The following is a 14,895-nucleotide window of genomic DNA, read 5'->3' on the forward strand; positions in this document are numbered from 1 at the left end:
AGTACCTTTTTGCACATTGTCTGTTTGCAGTTTGATTGTTTTCTTTATATTGTGTAGGTTACAGAAATTTCTGTCTGTTTTTTTTTCTGTGATTTTGCCTTTTCAACTTTAATTTCAATAGAGTATGCTACACTTTCTTTCTGCTGCTGTAACAAGTAAATGTCCCTGTTGTGGGATGAATAAAGTATATCTAATCTAATCTAATAATTTTAGCAATTAAAAAAAAGAAAAAAACTTCTTTATTAGAATCAAAGAGTGGATATTACAAAGGTCAATACAAAAACAGCACATAAAACCAGAGTGAGTATAAAAAGAAGAAAAAAAATGATGACAGGCCTTTCTAAATACAGTCCCATGTGATGCTGTCGGCACTTCCGGTCATGTGTAGCCTCACATCCGGAAGGTGGGGCTTTTGTTGCAGGAGCGGTTTGTATCAGGGAAGTCGATGAGTCCAAATCCACTATTCATGCAGGCGTCCAGATAACATCCACCAGAGACACGGGTGACTGAGGTAAGACTTCACAGACGTGTCCCCGCGGACACACGTGTGTGTTTGTTGACGAGACCTTTAGAGAGCGATAGTAAAACCCTTCACCTGCTTCAAGGAGCGAGCCCACGGACACAGGGACAGACACAGAGAGAGGGGGACAGGGATAAAATGGGTGCAACACTTGGTCAGTCGTGGTTAGCTTTCGTTATCTGCTCATTCTGCTCATGTTCAACGGACCCAGCATTAGCGTCAACATTAGCCGGCATGCTAATGGTCATTTCTCGTCAGGTTAGCCAGCAGGCACCGTTTAACTCGGTGTTAACTTCTGCTTTAACCTCAGACCACTCGGTCCGTGTAAAGGGGATGTTAATGATGTGTGAGTGTGTTCTCTTTCATTCTAGAAATAACTGTTTATCTGAAGAGTGTTCATCGGTGATGGTCCGCTCCTGTTATTGTCCAGCGGCGCACACATGACTTCCCCTGCGTGTTTGACAGCTGTAACCCACAGACACGTTCACTGGGTTCACTTATAACAGCGCTACGCCTGATTACTAGAGCCAGTGGACTGTGGTGTGTGTGTGTATGTGTTTAGATGGAGAGGATTACTCTGTTTATTTAGTGTTCCCTCTTGAGAGGACACACCCAAACTGGCTCAGGGTTTCTCCAGCTGTAATTCTAACTGTCAACAAAACGCCCAGCCTTATAATAATAATAATAATGATATTATAATAAACTTAATTTATACACCGCTTTTTAAAAACAGAGCTTACAAAGTGCTTTGACGACAGAGCAAGAAATGTCAGTTCAAACTTGAACACGTAAAAACAGTAAAATGACAATACAAATAAGTGAAGGGAAGTTATAAAAAGGGGGGGGGGGGCGATAAAAATCAGTATATCTCATGGAAGCAAGTCTATAAAAATGGGTTTTAAGAAGTTAAAAGAAGAAGTTGCGACTCTCTGGTCATAATGACAGTGAACACACTAGTAAAGCAGTTATTTTAATGTAGCACAATGCTGGTATATCTCATATAAGATGTCCTTTAAATGTCTAATCCACAGAAATAAATTAGATCTGTTGTGTATTTACATCCGTCCTGAGTGATCCGATCACAAGTGGTCAGGTTTAAGTGCAGGGCTGAATGCACCCAAATGCATCCTGGGTTCTGATCACAAAAAAAACACATTCAAAGGTGGTCTGGGACGCATGTTTCCACTATCTTCTCGCTGTGTAAACGCAGATGCATCCTGAGCCACAAAGGAAATATCTCCCTCTCAGATGACGTCCTCTGACCCCAAAGTTTAACAATAAATCAAACATATTTTTGTACGTTGGTTTGTTTGTGGCCACTTCCACAGTACCAGCACTGATCACCACATAATGACTGGTACTTTTCTTAAATTTTTTTTTTTCTTCTTCATAGCTGCGTGCATTCATTCACTCAGTCCCTCCTGACTCAGCTCACTCTCTTTCTCTCTCTCATTCATTTAGACACACTCATTGTCATCTGTAACATATGTAAACATCTGTGTGAACACACACATGTAACACTGTCCAATTTCTCTCAGGACAGATGTTAATACCAAGTCTGAACAGAAAGTCTGAAGTAGTCAACAGAAAGGTCAAAGTAGTATAGAGATGTAAATGTTTAGGCAACAAAGTCAACTTTCTGTGAGTGATGTTTACATATATACACTGTCCTGTGAGGGTGCAGGGTGATGGACATGTATTCTGTGTTTACTGATGGTCCGGTTTGCAGATGGGTGTAACCTTTTCACTTCTTATCACCCCTGTTCTTGTTTGGATATAGATAAAGGAGGTTAAGGACAGTGGTCCATCAAATTAAAGCTTCTTCAACGCAAGATATTTTTTTTAATTTTTGCATTTTCATCTGTAGCGTGTTGTTTGTGTTTATTACAGTCCTGTCAGGGTCACAGACACAACACAACAACAAATACTAGTATGTTATTATCACTGTTATATGATCTTTTCTCTGTTGTATTAGAATTCACCTGGGGCTAAAGTTTTCATCCCTCAGGCTATATCATAATCACTAAGGTTTGTTTGTTGGTGGCTGATTTCACAGTACTCAGACATAAGTTATGTAAAGTGCATAGTGTCAGTATTCTCTCAGAATTAGTGAATATAGCTGTTGTGTGCGTGTGAGGTCTCCTACATTTTAGAGTAATAAACTTGTCATGTGTATCCTCAGCTTTATGTTCATTGTTGAGTGTTTGCTTAAGTTGTTTGTTTGGTGAGCTAGAATCAAGTCAGCCATTAACATGTCTGGAGTTACATGTTGTCAACCCCTCGTTAAATGTTATGCTAAATGCTGATTCAAGCACAATCGCAACATTTTCAGGGAAGTACCTTCAGGAATTGTTCTAGAGCTCCGGTTTTTTGATGAGGTGTTTTCTATAACTACACCATCCAAGTATTTAGTGTTTTCCCTACAGCACCATATCATTATTTCTCTCACAAACTAAAATTTCACAGTATTCAGGAAAAAGCCTAAATCAACATTTTGACTGTCACCGGAAGTTAAAACCCTCCAGTGAAATCCAGGCTAATACAACAGGTCAGTGCCTTGATTGACTTGAACCAACTTTGGCCACATTTTAACCTCTTAAAGCAAAAACAACAACACAGCAGGATTGTATCTGAGCCTGTCAAAGTGCAGGTGTTGCGTAGTTGTAGACCTATAGTAAGCGGTGATGTCAGTGGGGGAGAGATTTTGCGAATGAGGCTGAACTGGCCCTGCATTCCTCCTCCTTCACTCTGAAGACTCTCTGGATGTTTATTCCTATGCCCCAACCTCGTCCTCACTTGAATGATTTTCATAATGCTAAGCCCTGTTCCCTGCTATTGCCTCAGCTTATCAGGATATGGAAAACATTTTCTGCATATAATTTCCTTTGTTTTGGACACAATCTAGCTGGCCCATATCAAAGAGCTCCATCTGCTTTTATGATCAGTTTTTCATTTTCTGATGAGGTTCCCTAATGACCTGGGCTCTTGGTGCGTAACGGCACTGGAGTCAGAAAACCATCTGCTAATGATGTTGGCAGTGAAAGTGAAGGGCAAGGGCACACAGACCAGTGCAAGGCCTTTTTTACTGGACTTATAAAGTGAGTGATAATCTGTAGGGGATGGTAGATGATGTAGATAAGTGCATACCAGGCCGCCATCAATTGTCTGCCGCCTGTCAGCAAGGAGGAAGGGAGGGTTACATATTTCGTGTGACTGTGTCAGTTAATTACTATTTGAACCATGCAAGAGGAACTAAAATAAGTGTTGCCTCTGTGCAGAATGCTGAATACACTTGGTTTTGTTGAAAGTGTTTTTGCTCATTCAGCAGATATTTGCAGATCGCGACAATCATTTGACAGAATAAAGGCTATTTTCCACAATATTTGTTTGACAGGTACATATAGGAGAATTATTGTAGTTTTCCTTTTTGTTTGTTTGGTATTCGTAAAAAGGTAAAAAAGGAAACCAAGAAAAATATTAATCTTAAAACAGAGAGAATCCTGCTGTCTTTAGCAATTTTAAAGTTCAGCACAATGATTTTTATAACTGCATTTACATTAAAATTGTGAAATCCCAACTCTTGTTCAAGATCTGTGAATAAGAAAATTACATACGCCCCTCCAGAGAATCAATTACTTTAAATGTAGACAGATCTTTTTCTTCCCCCAAGGCAGCCAATTTGATGCACTGGCATATACAGTAGTTATGAAAGCAATGAAAAACAGAGCATCCTGTTTCTTTCTGAAAGAGGAACAAGCTGTGCAAATATTTATTTGCAGAACACTATGATAACTCAACTTTTTTAGATGCATCAATTCCCCTTTACCCACTGCTGGCATCCAGTGAGTAGAGCCTGTTGGTGAGGAGGCTAACTGTGAAGGGTGTGTTTGTCTTCTTACAAAATATAGTCACGTATCATGGAGTCACAAAGGAATGTCAAATATACCACAAGTGCACAAGAACTCAGTTTGAGACTATCTTTTCTCCTATGTGTTTATGAGAGAACAATTATTCATGGGGGGGAAAATAATAAATAATGTAGTAAGTCGATGCTATAATCAACTTGACTGTATTATATTCATGTGATGTACAATATGTTATGGAATGTTGTAGTGACCAAAGATTAATGGCCGTTCAAAAGTCCAGCTGATGAATACAAAATTGTGGTTAAGAGTTTTTTTATTTCTCACTTCACGTGACTTCTTTTGAATACGTGTTTGTAATATTATTTATAATTAATATTATGAAGTGCATGTTTCAAACGTGATTCGAGTTTGAACAATTCAAAACAGGGTTGCTGTGGCTCAGGAGGTAGAGATAAGCAGAAGGTTGGTGGTTAAATCCCTGGCTCCTCCATTCCATGTGCTGAAGTTTCCTTGGGCAAGACACTGAAACCCTGATGGCTGAATCGGCAGTGTGCGAGTGAAAAACATGTGCACATAGATGCATTGTATGAATGTGTGTGTGAATGGCAAAACTATACCGTAAAGCACTTTGAGTAGTCTACAAGATAAGAAGAGCACAATAAATACAAGACCAATTACAAGTTCATGTCCATTGTGGTGCCTCGGAGGTAGTTAAAGATAAGCATGGCTTGAAAATGATGAGCAGTAACCTTCATGTATGCAATGTTAAATCCGCTTGTCATTACTCATCTGGCAATGTCAACAGCATGCTAACACGACTTTATCTTGCTAGTATCCTGAGGCTGCAGACTGAGATTGGGTATGGATATTTGAAATCCCGCTCATCTGCACCTGCACTCTGAACGTTTGCTGTGCTCCTTCAGACAAGGACACCCTTTCACAAACATGCAATGAGAGGTTTGTCTCAGCCCATAAATGTATTCTTGTGTGCCCATTCACCATATGTTGAAGCTGGTGACAAAGAAGGGACCCCTGCTTTCTTATTATGTCTGCTGTGTCAAAGCTGTAGGCTACAGTATGCTCTGTTGTCCCAGGATGTAAATATTGCATTGCAGAAGGCATTTGACTGTCCAAGCTTTTCAAAATGCTAGCCCGACAAGCAGCGAGGTTTACAGGCACCACAGACCCAGAGAATCCATCCGAGCTAGGAGTGGAGAGGGATATCAGTGGATGTTAGATAGACTTATCTTTGGTATTTTCATGGTTTACAGCTCCGCCAGTTTTAAACCATGATGGCACCACAGGCCCCTAGCATGGTGTAGGTGGTATGTAACTGAGTCTGTTGTTTCCTGCCAGGCAAAAAAAAAATAGCAAGTTGGAGATAAGTGGGCAGTAGGGAGTTACTCTGCAGGAACGAATAGATTTGTCCATGGATGCAAACTGAGAGCTGAACTCTTCATTCCTCCCGCCCCGGATCAGTGCAGTGGAATGCTTAGGTAATGGAAAAGATGTGAATGTTTAGATGACATCTCACAGCTGCAGGGAGGTTAGAAGAGAATTGTTGTGTGCATTTCAGGCCAAAAGCTTTGGCATCCCAATGTAATTGTGTAATAATGTGTGTTCCGTCCATATCACAACATTATGTTCTGTGAAAATCTTTCTGAAACTAAGGGGATCAGTGAAGACCGTGAACATTTGCACCTCAAAGATTATTTCCACAAGAGTAAGAAAGAAGAAAAAAAGGTTAAGAATAGAGATGTATTTGAAAAAAGCAGCTCACTCAGGGTTGCTGAAGTAGGAAGGATTGTAGCACATGAAGGACTTAGCTGCCCAGTTTTGTCAAAGGCTCCTCTGTGCACTCCGCTGGCCAAGACTTGTTAGTATGCACTGTGGAATGCTTTTTGAAAGTGTCTTCCTTGCTACCGCAGTATACTGTCTAGTTAGTCTAGATAATTTCTCAGCTTCTCTGGCAGTGACCATGAAAACTGCTGTGTTTTGACTGAAAATGTTTATGCAAATTCCTCTGCTGTTAAATTGATGGTTGCTGGGTGATAAACAAATCCCAATTGTTGTGCGTTACAGAATACCCATTCTTGCACGTTTCTCCTGACTGGTGACTCATCTAGAGTTTATTGTTTTGGTCACAGAGAGTGGTAATTATGACTAGGTAGACAGGCAGCAGTCCAGAAGCTCTCCCTTCACATTTGCTGCAGTAGAATAACATTTGTCTTGCATTGGTAGAAACTGGATGAGACACAGCAAGAGTTCTGAGGTGGGGCACTTGTGAGGGAGCTTTCTATTCAGTGGCATCAGGGAGAATAACAGGAGTTAGTGGTTTAAGTTTGAAAATTGAGAGGTACAACAAGTTGTGCAAGTGGGTTGAATACAACTACATTTTTGAGAGGAATACCACCATAAATGTTCTTCCCTGAAATGACACCACATCCTGTATCTTCTGTAAGATATTCACGTAGCATCACTGCTATATCACAGTGTTAAAGTTAAACCACAGACCAACTGAGCCACCTCAGAGTGTTTTGGTTGACTCAGATGACCAGTAGAGATGATGAGAGGAATAATAACAGTGAGCTAATCTCCTTCTCAAATCCTTGGAATTTGGAGGCTCACTATTGGGCCTGAGAAAGCCCCTGTTTTCTCCATTAGACGAGGAGAGGAAATCCCCTCACCCCTGTGCCCTCTGGAATGTAGAGAGAGAGAGACAGGGGGAGAGTCATGGAGCTCAACTGTGGCTCAGAGATTTTGAATTTCAACAAGGCATCTCAGTACACGACATTCATTTTTACTTTAGCCATACAGCTGATTTTGCTCATTTTCCTAATCAATCAAAGCATACTCAGTGATGTACATTTTTGAAAGATTTAAGGAAATCTATTTGCAATGTCTGGTAACATCAACATTGGTTCTTTGGCTTGATATGTGTGCTGTAATCTTTTATTAGTATCTGTGTAAGTCTCTGCAACCTTTTCGCATCACTGCCAAAGTGTTAAGATGTGCAGGGAGGGAACAACTGGCCCCTTCTCCACAGGGAATCTTAATGAATCCCTGTAACCCACACTGCACTGGTGTCATCTATATTTCAGGAGCTTAGCAACCAGAGTGGTCTGTAAGGCCAGAGCCCCTCCCTCCATAACCCGACATCCCCTAAAACAGACCTCTACCTTAGAAGACTGCAGTTCAATATCTGGGTCAGGCCTAAATATTCATTTCTTTCTTGCCAGTGCCATCTATTTTAACCCTGAGTGCAACTTGTGTTGACCTGGGAATATGGCAGGGAACCCCAAAATATCGATCTTCCTTTGGAAAGTATTCACTAAGCACTTTTCTTGTGCTAAGCATTTTTTTGTCATCAGTGAATTAACTATGATTGCTTTATTCAAATCATTACAATCTGTTTGTAGTGTACATGCACACAGGAAAGTGGGTTAGAAATGAATAATTTAAGTGGTGACCTCTATGATAAAGTGCTGAGTTCAGTGTTGTTGGTGTCTGTATGAGTGTGTGGGGGTGTATCCTTTCCATAAACCCTTTCACTGGCCTGGTTACTGATAACAAAGACAGGAAGAGCACAGGTCAGACTTTACTTCCTGATCAGAGGGAGCAGTCCTCATTATCATCACACTTTAACTTCTGCATACTGAACTGAAGGTTAATTTGATACAAATGACATGTTGTTCTTTGGACAATGCAAGGAAATGTTGCAGCAGATGCTCACATACACAACTGCACATTTATGTAGCAATCCTTTTTTTCTATTATGACACTTTACAATGCTTACGTGGAACAACGATGAAATGTCACTGTCCTTTTTTTTTTTTTTACTGCTTTCATGTGCTTCTTAGAGCCAAAGTTTTCTCTCCTCATTCAGGTCTGGTGAACCTCACTGTGTCAGCTGAAATGAAATGTTTACTGTTAGGGAGGAGCAGATTGTGAATAATGATATGAATCACCTCATTGTTCCCATTAGTTTGACATTCAAAGAGGAAGCGACAGAATCTTTCTACAGATAGAGATAAAATGATGTGGGGAGAGAATAACATTTTAATAATTTACTTTTATAGCACAAAACGGTTAAAAAGTGCTTCAAATATAGGTTAAAATACAGGAATACAAAGAAACAGACATTCACAAGCATAACTACATACGATTGAACATACATCCATACGTACACATACACATGAATTAAGAATGCAACCAAAATAAAGAATAGCTTAAGGCCAATGTGGAGTGTTATAAAAAGGCTAATCTGTAGAAATGAGATTTCAGAAGCCTTTTGAAACAAAGCACAAATTCAGCACATCTGATGGAAAGAGGAACTGTGTTCCAAAGTTTAAGAGCAACAACCTCAACAGCATTATCACCCTTGCATTTTAAATATGAACGAGGAACAGATAACCTGCAGAGAGCAGATGATCAGAGAGGCTGAAAACTTGTAAAAGGGCTCAGCATCTTGGCTACACAATCACGAGCCATGTAATTAATAGAATTTTGAAATCAATTTTATATTTTATTGAAAGCCAGTGAAGGAAGTCAAGGATTTGGGTGACGTGGAGCTGAAAACCAGTATCAGTTAATGGTCTTGCTGCAGAATTTCGGGCATGCTGAAGACGAGCTGGGAGGACCGAGGAATACAAGTGAGAGTTACAGTAAATTAAATGAGAAAAGATAAGCTTATGTAATAAAAGTATGCTTTTAGGAGGTATTAGAAACTGGTGGACAACAACGTTTTTTTAGAAAAGAATTTGGAGAGGAGCCCTTAGTGTTGGTATCTAGGGAAGGTTTTCTGAGGAGAGGGAACACACTGCCCATCCTGAAAAAATCAGGTATGCAGCCAGGGAAGAGAAAGATTGATTGATAATGGATCGAGGATAGAGGGAAATAACTGGAAGAAATGTTTTAAGGAATTTAGTAGGGATACTATCAGCTGACCAGGATCATGAGGGGATAGGAGAGACTATGTCCAGGAGTTCATGCGTGGAAATGAGGTTGGTTAAGAAAGCAAAGAAAAAAGGCCCCAAGATACCAAGTCTGTCACAGCACTAGCTCTATTAGTCTCTCATTATACCATTGTGGGTTTACAGTTGTTGCTTATTCTTGACCTTTGGATCGCCAAAGGTAGAATTAAGATATCAACTGTGTATTCACTGTCAGAATTGTATGTGAGTCCACAGGAAGTGGTGGGCTTTGACTTATAAGAAAACAGGATATTGGCTCTTCAGTCTCATCGGGTTAGGATACATCCTCTGATGCAGGCACAGGATTTCACTATTGTCACATCTTCTGTCACTGACTTACAACTTTCGACCATTACAATAAAAGGCAAAATGATAGAGAGAGTCTCTGAAGGATTAAACCACCATTAAAACAGCCATCACTGCCTGTTTTAATTATCGTTTTAATGCAGTGTACCATTATAGTCGAACTAGTGATGCTCTGAAATGAAACTTTTACCAATATCCAATCATTTTTATGGTAATGTCTGTGGATACAACTATAAATAGTCTTCATTGCTTTGCCAGTTATTGTCCAACTGAGAAAATGACCAACATTTCATGCCTCCCTGACTCAGTAATCTAATGGAGAGGTAGTCCTCTCTGGTCAAAGACATAATGAACAAAATTGTCCTTGCAAAGTTATTTACAATATATCCTTGTCTTTTAATAAACCCTGTGCATATGTGACATTAGTGATACAATGATTTCCTGTCTGTCCACAGGCTATGCAAGTGAAGACATGGCATGCAGTCATTGACTGTCAGTTTGTGCTCTGTTGGAAGTTCTGGTCGACACGTTGTGGCGTCAGGCAGAAGCAGTAGACTACATGTTCACCTTCTAAGGGCAGGGCCATCGTTGAGCAGATAGATGACCAGTGACGTCTATCTTCTATGGAAGGGGTTTCGCACACGATGCTGTCTTGCAGTGGAGAATGACAGCTTCATTACTACTGATCAGCTGCAATGACCTTTTGATGGCGAACTTTATAAAGATCTAGGATTCATGAGTAGGCAATTTGGCACTTTAATAGGAGGGGTGGGGGGTGAGGATTCAAGATTTGTTGGAGCAAAGCCTAGAGCCTTGGCACAGGGAGTTACTGTCACAGTGAAAGCTGTTAAGTAACAACTACCATCTGTCCCAGCCCTTGTCCGCACACTTCTCTTCTCTATGTATGGGTTTTTTTTACCGAAGGCTAATGCTATGTTTCTACTCTTGTTCACAGGTTGTGTCAGTGACCGTTTGGGTTCAGAGAACTATATGAATGCGGGTGTGTGTGTGTGTTTGAATGCAAAGAATCCAGCAATGGCGACCAGTAAAAGTAAAAACCAGAGCTCCCTGGCACTGCACAAGGTGATAATGGTGGGAAGTGGAGGTGTGGGGAAGTCGGCCCTCACCCTGCAGTTCATGTATGATGAGGTGAGTTAACACAGCACTTTAAACACTAGACACTGCTGTGACTTAATGACCACAGCAGATAGAAAAGCAGCGGTTCCAACAGTAAGCATTTATGTCTAGCCAGTTCACTTTTTTATTATTTGTTTAATGTAAGTATCAATTACTGGCTAAATAAGTGGTTGGTGGTTAAATAACTCAGCACTTTCTGCAACTGCTCCACATTTAATGCCTTCATTTCAATGGTTCAACAAAGAAACACTTTTAATGTGAAGCAATTCCAAGGAACCTTCATTGAAATGCTGCTGTCGGTTGCCCTTTCTTGCCACTGATTCTCTGACTCTACACAAGTGAGGATATGATCAGTTTGTCATATCAACCACAGCCAGGACTAGACCCAATCGCAATGCAGATTTCGGGGCCTGAGCTTTACCCTGAAATAGTTGCCCTGCTTACAAGCAACAAACATTAGCACGCATGCTTAGTTAACATTCCATTTACGTAACTCACATGGCTCTGGCAGCACCTAACATTAGCCTACAGTTAGCCAGTAGCTTGCTCAAACTTGGGTTGACACGACAACAAAATGCCTAAAGGTAAATGATCTAAAGTGTGGCTTCATAGGCGATATGATTCAGACACCGCATAAAAGAAGGAAACATGTAAAACTTTATGAAGCACCTGGTGAACGGATGAAAGCATTTGAAAGCAGAGTGATGCTCCATGTTTGAGTGAGCATCATCAACACATCAGCCGGCAGTGTGAGCGTCCCTGGCCCTGGCGGTGGGAGATGACGAGTTTGGAGCTGGAGAATTTTGTTATATTAATCACAGAAACTGTTATTTAGTGTTAAATTATTGTAGTCTGTTCATTTTATTTATAATGTTAGACTGTTAACAGTTAATCTGTTCTTATAGTCAACCCTTGTTTTTTTAAAGCCATCAGTCCTGGCCTTGTTTAGGCACTGGTACAGTTTTAAAAGTTTTGATTGGTACTGGTGTCAGCAAAAAGCCCAAACAATACCCAACCCTAATTAGCAGCTGCTTTCAATCATCAGTCTGATCTCCATTGGCTCAGTGACAGGTCCATTTTAACTATTGTAGACGTCTCCATCAGCTGCATGCATTATCTGCTCTTGCTTCACTTTAGGCATGTAAATGCATAATTTAACAGCTTTTCTAAGCTTCAAAAAGGAAATAATCTTTTCACTCCCAGTTTGTGGAAGACTACGAGCCCACCAAGGCAGACAGCTACAGAAAGAAGGTTGTTCTGGATGGGGAGGAGGTCCAGATTGACATTCTGGACACAGCAGGGCAGGAGGACTACGCTGCTATCAGGGACAACTACTTTCGCAGCGGGGAGGGCTTCCTACTGGTCTTCTCCATCACAGAGCACGAGTCTTTCACCGCCACTGCTGAATTCAGGTACAGATGAAAGAGTGTAAATTTAAGCTTCACTCCATGAACTTTGAATAGAGGATAACTATTTTTTTAAAATGACTATGTTGGTGCTGGACTGTAATCAATCAAACAGTTGTCATTGTGATTGTTGGAGAATGGATTCAAAGTAGGCAAAGGCCCTAAACAGCCAGTAAAATGTTGGTATGCTGCTTTAAATCATTTATTTATTTTCTTGCTGCTGATCTCTCTGCCAATACCTAAATTAATAATGCAAATCCAGGTAAGAAGATTGTTAAGAAGAACTTGCACCACAGCTCCTGCTTTTATGTTATTCTCTAGTGTGTGTGCTGTGCTGTGTGAATGTGTGTTTTAAGTGGATCTGTTATGGCAGGAAGGTTTTGAGAGGATTTAGACAGCTTCTATTCATCTTCAACATGAACAAAATACTGAAGCTCAAATGCAAATTTTAGGCAGCAGCACTGTAGAATCATGTACAGCTCCAAAATGTTGATTAACTTGAAGCAGTGGACCAGTGAAGGATCACATAAGTGGATGTACTTACAACAGTCCTACCTGTAAACAACAATCAAACATCACAAGCTTATTTACATCGCGACAAGTAGTGAAAGTACCAAAAACACACACATCTGCTCTGTGCCGACAGGGAGCAGATCTTGCGGGTGAAAGCGGAGGAGGACAAGATCCCTCTCCTGGTGGTGGGGAATAAGTCAGACCTGGAGGAGCGCCGGCAGGTGTCCGTGGATGAGGCCCGAGGGAAAGCTGAGGAGTGGGGCGTCCAGTATGTGGAGACATCAGCCAAAACCAGAGCCAACGTCGACAAGGTGCATTTATACACACAAAAAACACTCAGTATATTCATATTCAGAACTTTATTTACTTTATTTGAAATGTATCTTTTTATCCCTTAACTGATTTCTTCTTCTTCTTCTTTTTTTCTTCTTTCCAGGTATTCTTTGACCTGATGCGTGAAGTACGAGGCAAGAAAAAGTCTGAAAATGAAAACAAAAATGGTAAAGGAAAGAATAAGAAGAACAAGAAGAGTTTCAAAGAGAGATGCTGTTTACTTTGAACTCCTCATGGACATTAACACACAACCCCACAATACAACTGTGGAGTTGGGCAACAAAGCAGAGCGTCATTGCGATTGTCATTCAAAGGATATGTAATCTTTTTTTTAGTAACCGTTGTAGTTAAGTGTCTAGAACAGTCTCAACCACTATTTTTTGCTGTTTCATTGGAAGATAACCACTGTTGTGACTGTGACTGCAGTGCTTGATGGCTCAAGGTGAAGCCAGTGACCAAACTGCCACTGACACTAACTCTGCTGCTCCACTGTTTAACTCAGCGATTATACTGCCTTCGACTTTGGTTCAGTGTGTTTTACACCCGAATTCTTGAGTCTTTGTCAAAAACAGTGCTCTTAATTTCTTCATCTGCTCTTGATCTTAACCTGCACATTTTCAGTCTTGGTATGGACCCCTTGAGTCTATGATTATCAGTTTAGAACTCTAAAGCTGGTGTCTGTCATATTTGTAATGATTCATGATGACAGTGTCCTGTCTGTGAAGATGTCAGCCTCATTCACTCATCTGTCCAGACTTCAGCGTGTGCTTGGAATGACTGTTGAAACTGTGTCAAATGTTTTCATTGTTGAGGCTGCTTTTTTCAGCTGATCCAATGATGTGTGATATTTTTTTTGACCACAGAATAATCATTGTGCAAACTAAATATTTGTTGCCAAAAAGTTTTTTTTTTTTAAATTCCATTAACAGGCCTTACATGGTGAGTGCACATAAGTCACAAGATGCTTTGCAGTCTTCAGAATTATTGCTGCAAAGTGAAATCTTGATCTTGATTTAATGTCATAGAAATCCCTGAAATGTCTGATAGATACTCTACATGAAAGCCAGGCTGTAATATTGTCATGAGTATGCTGAGCAGCGAGTGAGAGGTGAGAGTGGTTCTGGTTTTCTTCATGGGGCTCTGCCATGTTCATGCATTCTGGCCTTTTCCACCCTTCTCACACTGCAGACTACTTCCTGTTTGGGGTAGAGTCGAAGTTTGGAGTCTTTGCTGGTTCTGCACTGTGAGACAGGTGTCGACAATCCAGGAGGCTGTCACGCTTCTGTCCCACGATGTCGTTCAAATCAGTAGCTGCTTAAGAATCGGAACAATACTGATGTCCTTCCTTTTTTAGTCCTGGGTCTTTCAAATAATATGCACTACATTGCCATTGCCTAAGAAGTGGGCTTCATGCAGAATGATGTCAAGCTGGAGATTTTGGAAACATTTGTGCCAAGAAAAAATTACAAAAAAAACTTTAACCATGTTTGTGGATGTACAGTGTGTTACCTGAGCATATGTGCATTTACCAGGAAACCCAACTTACCTTTCCATCTGTGTTACTGAAGCTTTGATGAGGGTGCCAACTTCTGAACTGCTTGATCAAGTGCTACAGTAAAAACAAGATGTTTCTACCACTGCCTGAACCATTCTTTGTAACATGTCCTTTTTTTTCTCCTTTACTTCCTATACTACTGTGAATATGCTTCTGTCTCTCTGCAGGGAGAGTGTTTCCCGAATAAATGCTTTTTTTTCTTTGTAAATACTGGATGCTATTTTGTTTGTGCGAAAACCCTTAAAAACTAAGTTTCTTTTATTCAACTGTCAGTGTGGAGGGGGAA

The 14,895-nt window shown here is 40.5% G+C and overlaps 1 protein-coding gene across 1 annotated transcript; it reads left to right on the forward strand.

Moving 5' to 3' along the window:
• The first annotated feature begins 377 nt into the window (after nucleotides 1–377).
• On the forward strand, nucleotides 378–14,817 carry ralba (v-ral simian leukemia viral oncogene homolog Ba (ras related)). The gene is made up of 5 exons (XM_020090108.2): nucleotides 378–511; nucleotides 10,621–10,814; nucleotides 12,006–12,214; nucleotides 12,855–13,032; nucleotides 13,158–14,817. Exons 2-5 carry the CDS (start codon nucleotides 10,656–10,658, stop codon nucleotides 13,278–13,280), a joined length of 669 nt encoding a protein of 222 aa, XP_019945667.1. The 5' UTR covers nucleotides 378–511; nucleotides 10,621–10,655; the 3' UTR covers nucleotides 13,281–14,817.
• Nucleotides 14,818–14,895: the final 78 nt, after the last annotated feature.

This window comes from Paralichthys olivaceus, chromosome 10, assembly GCF_024713975.1.
Source record: "Paralichthys olivaceus isolate ysfri-2021 chromosome 10, ASM2471397v2, whole genome shotgun sequence".
Lineage (NCBI taxonomy): Eukaryota > Metazoa > Chordata > Actinopteri > Pleuronectiformes > Paralichthyidae > Paralichthys > Paralichthys olivaceus.

What these genes read in the sequence shown, in the direction of transcription:
- ralba (XM_020090108.2), top strand. Translation starts at nt 10,656, where the DNA reads ATGAATGCGGGTGTGTGTGTGTGTTTGAATGCAAAGAATCCAGCAATG. An exon ending in TGCAGTTCATGTATGATGAG is followed by an intron (nt 10,815 to 12,005) that starts GTGAGTTAACAC and finishes TTTCACTCCCAG; the next exon opens with TTTGTGGAAGACTACGAGCC. An exon ending in CCAGAGCCAACGTCGACAAG is followed by an intron (nt 13,033 to 13,157) that starts GTGCATTTATAC and finishes TCTTCTTTCCAG; the next exon opens with GTATTCTTTGACCTGATGCG.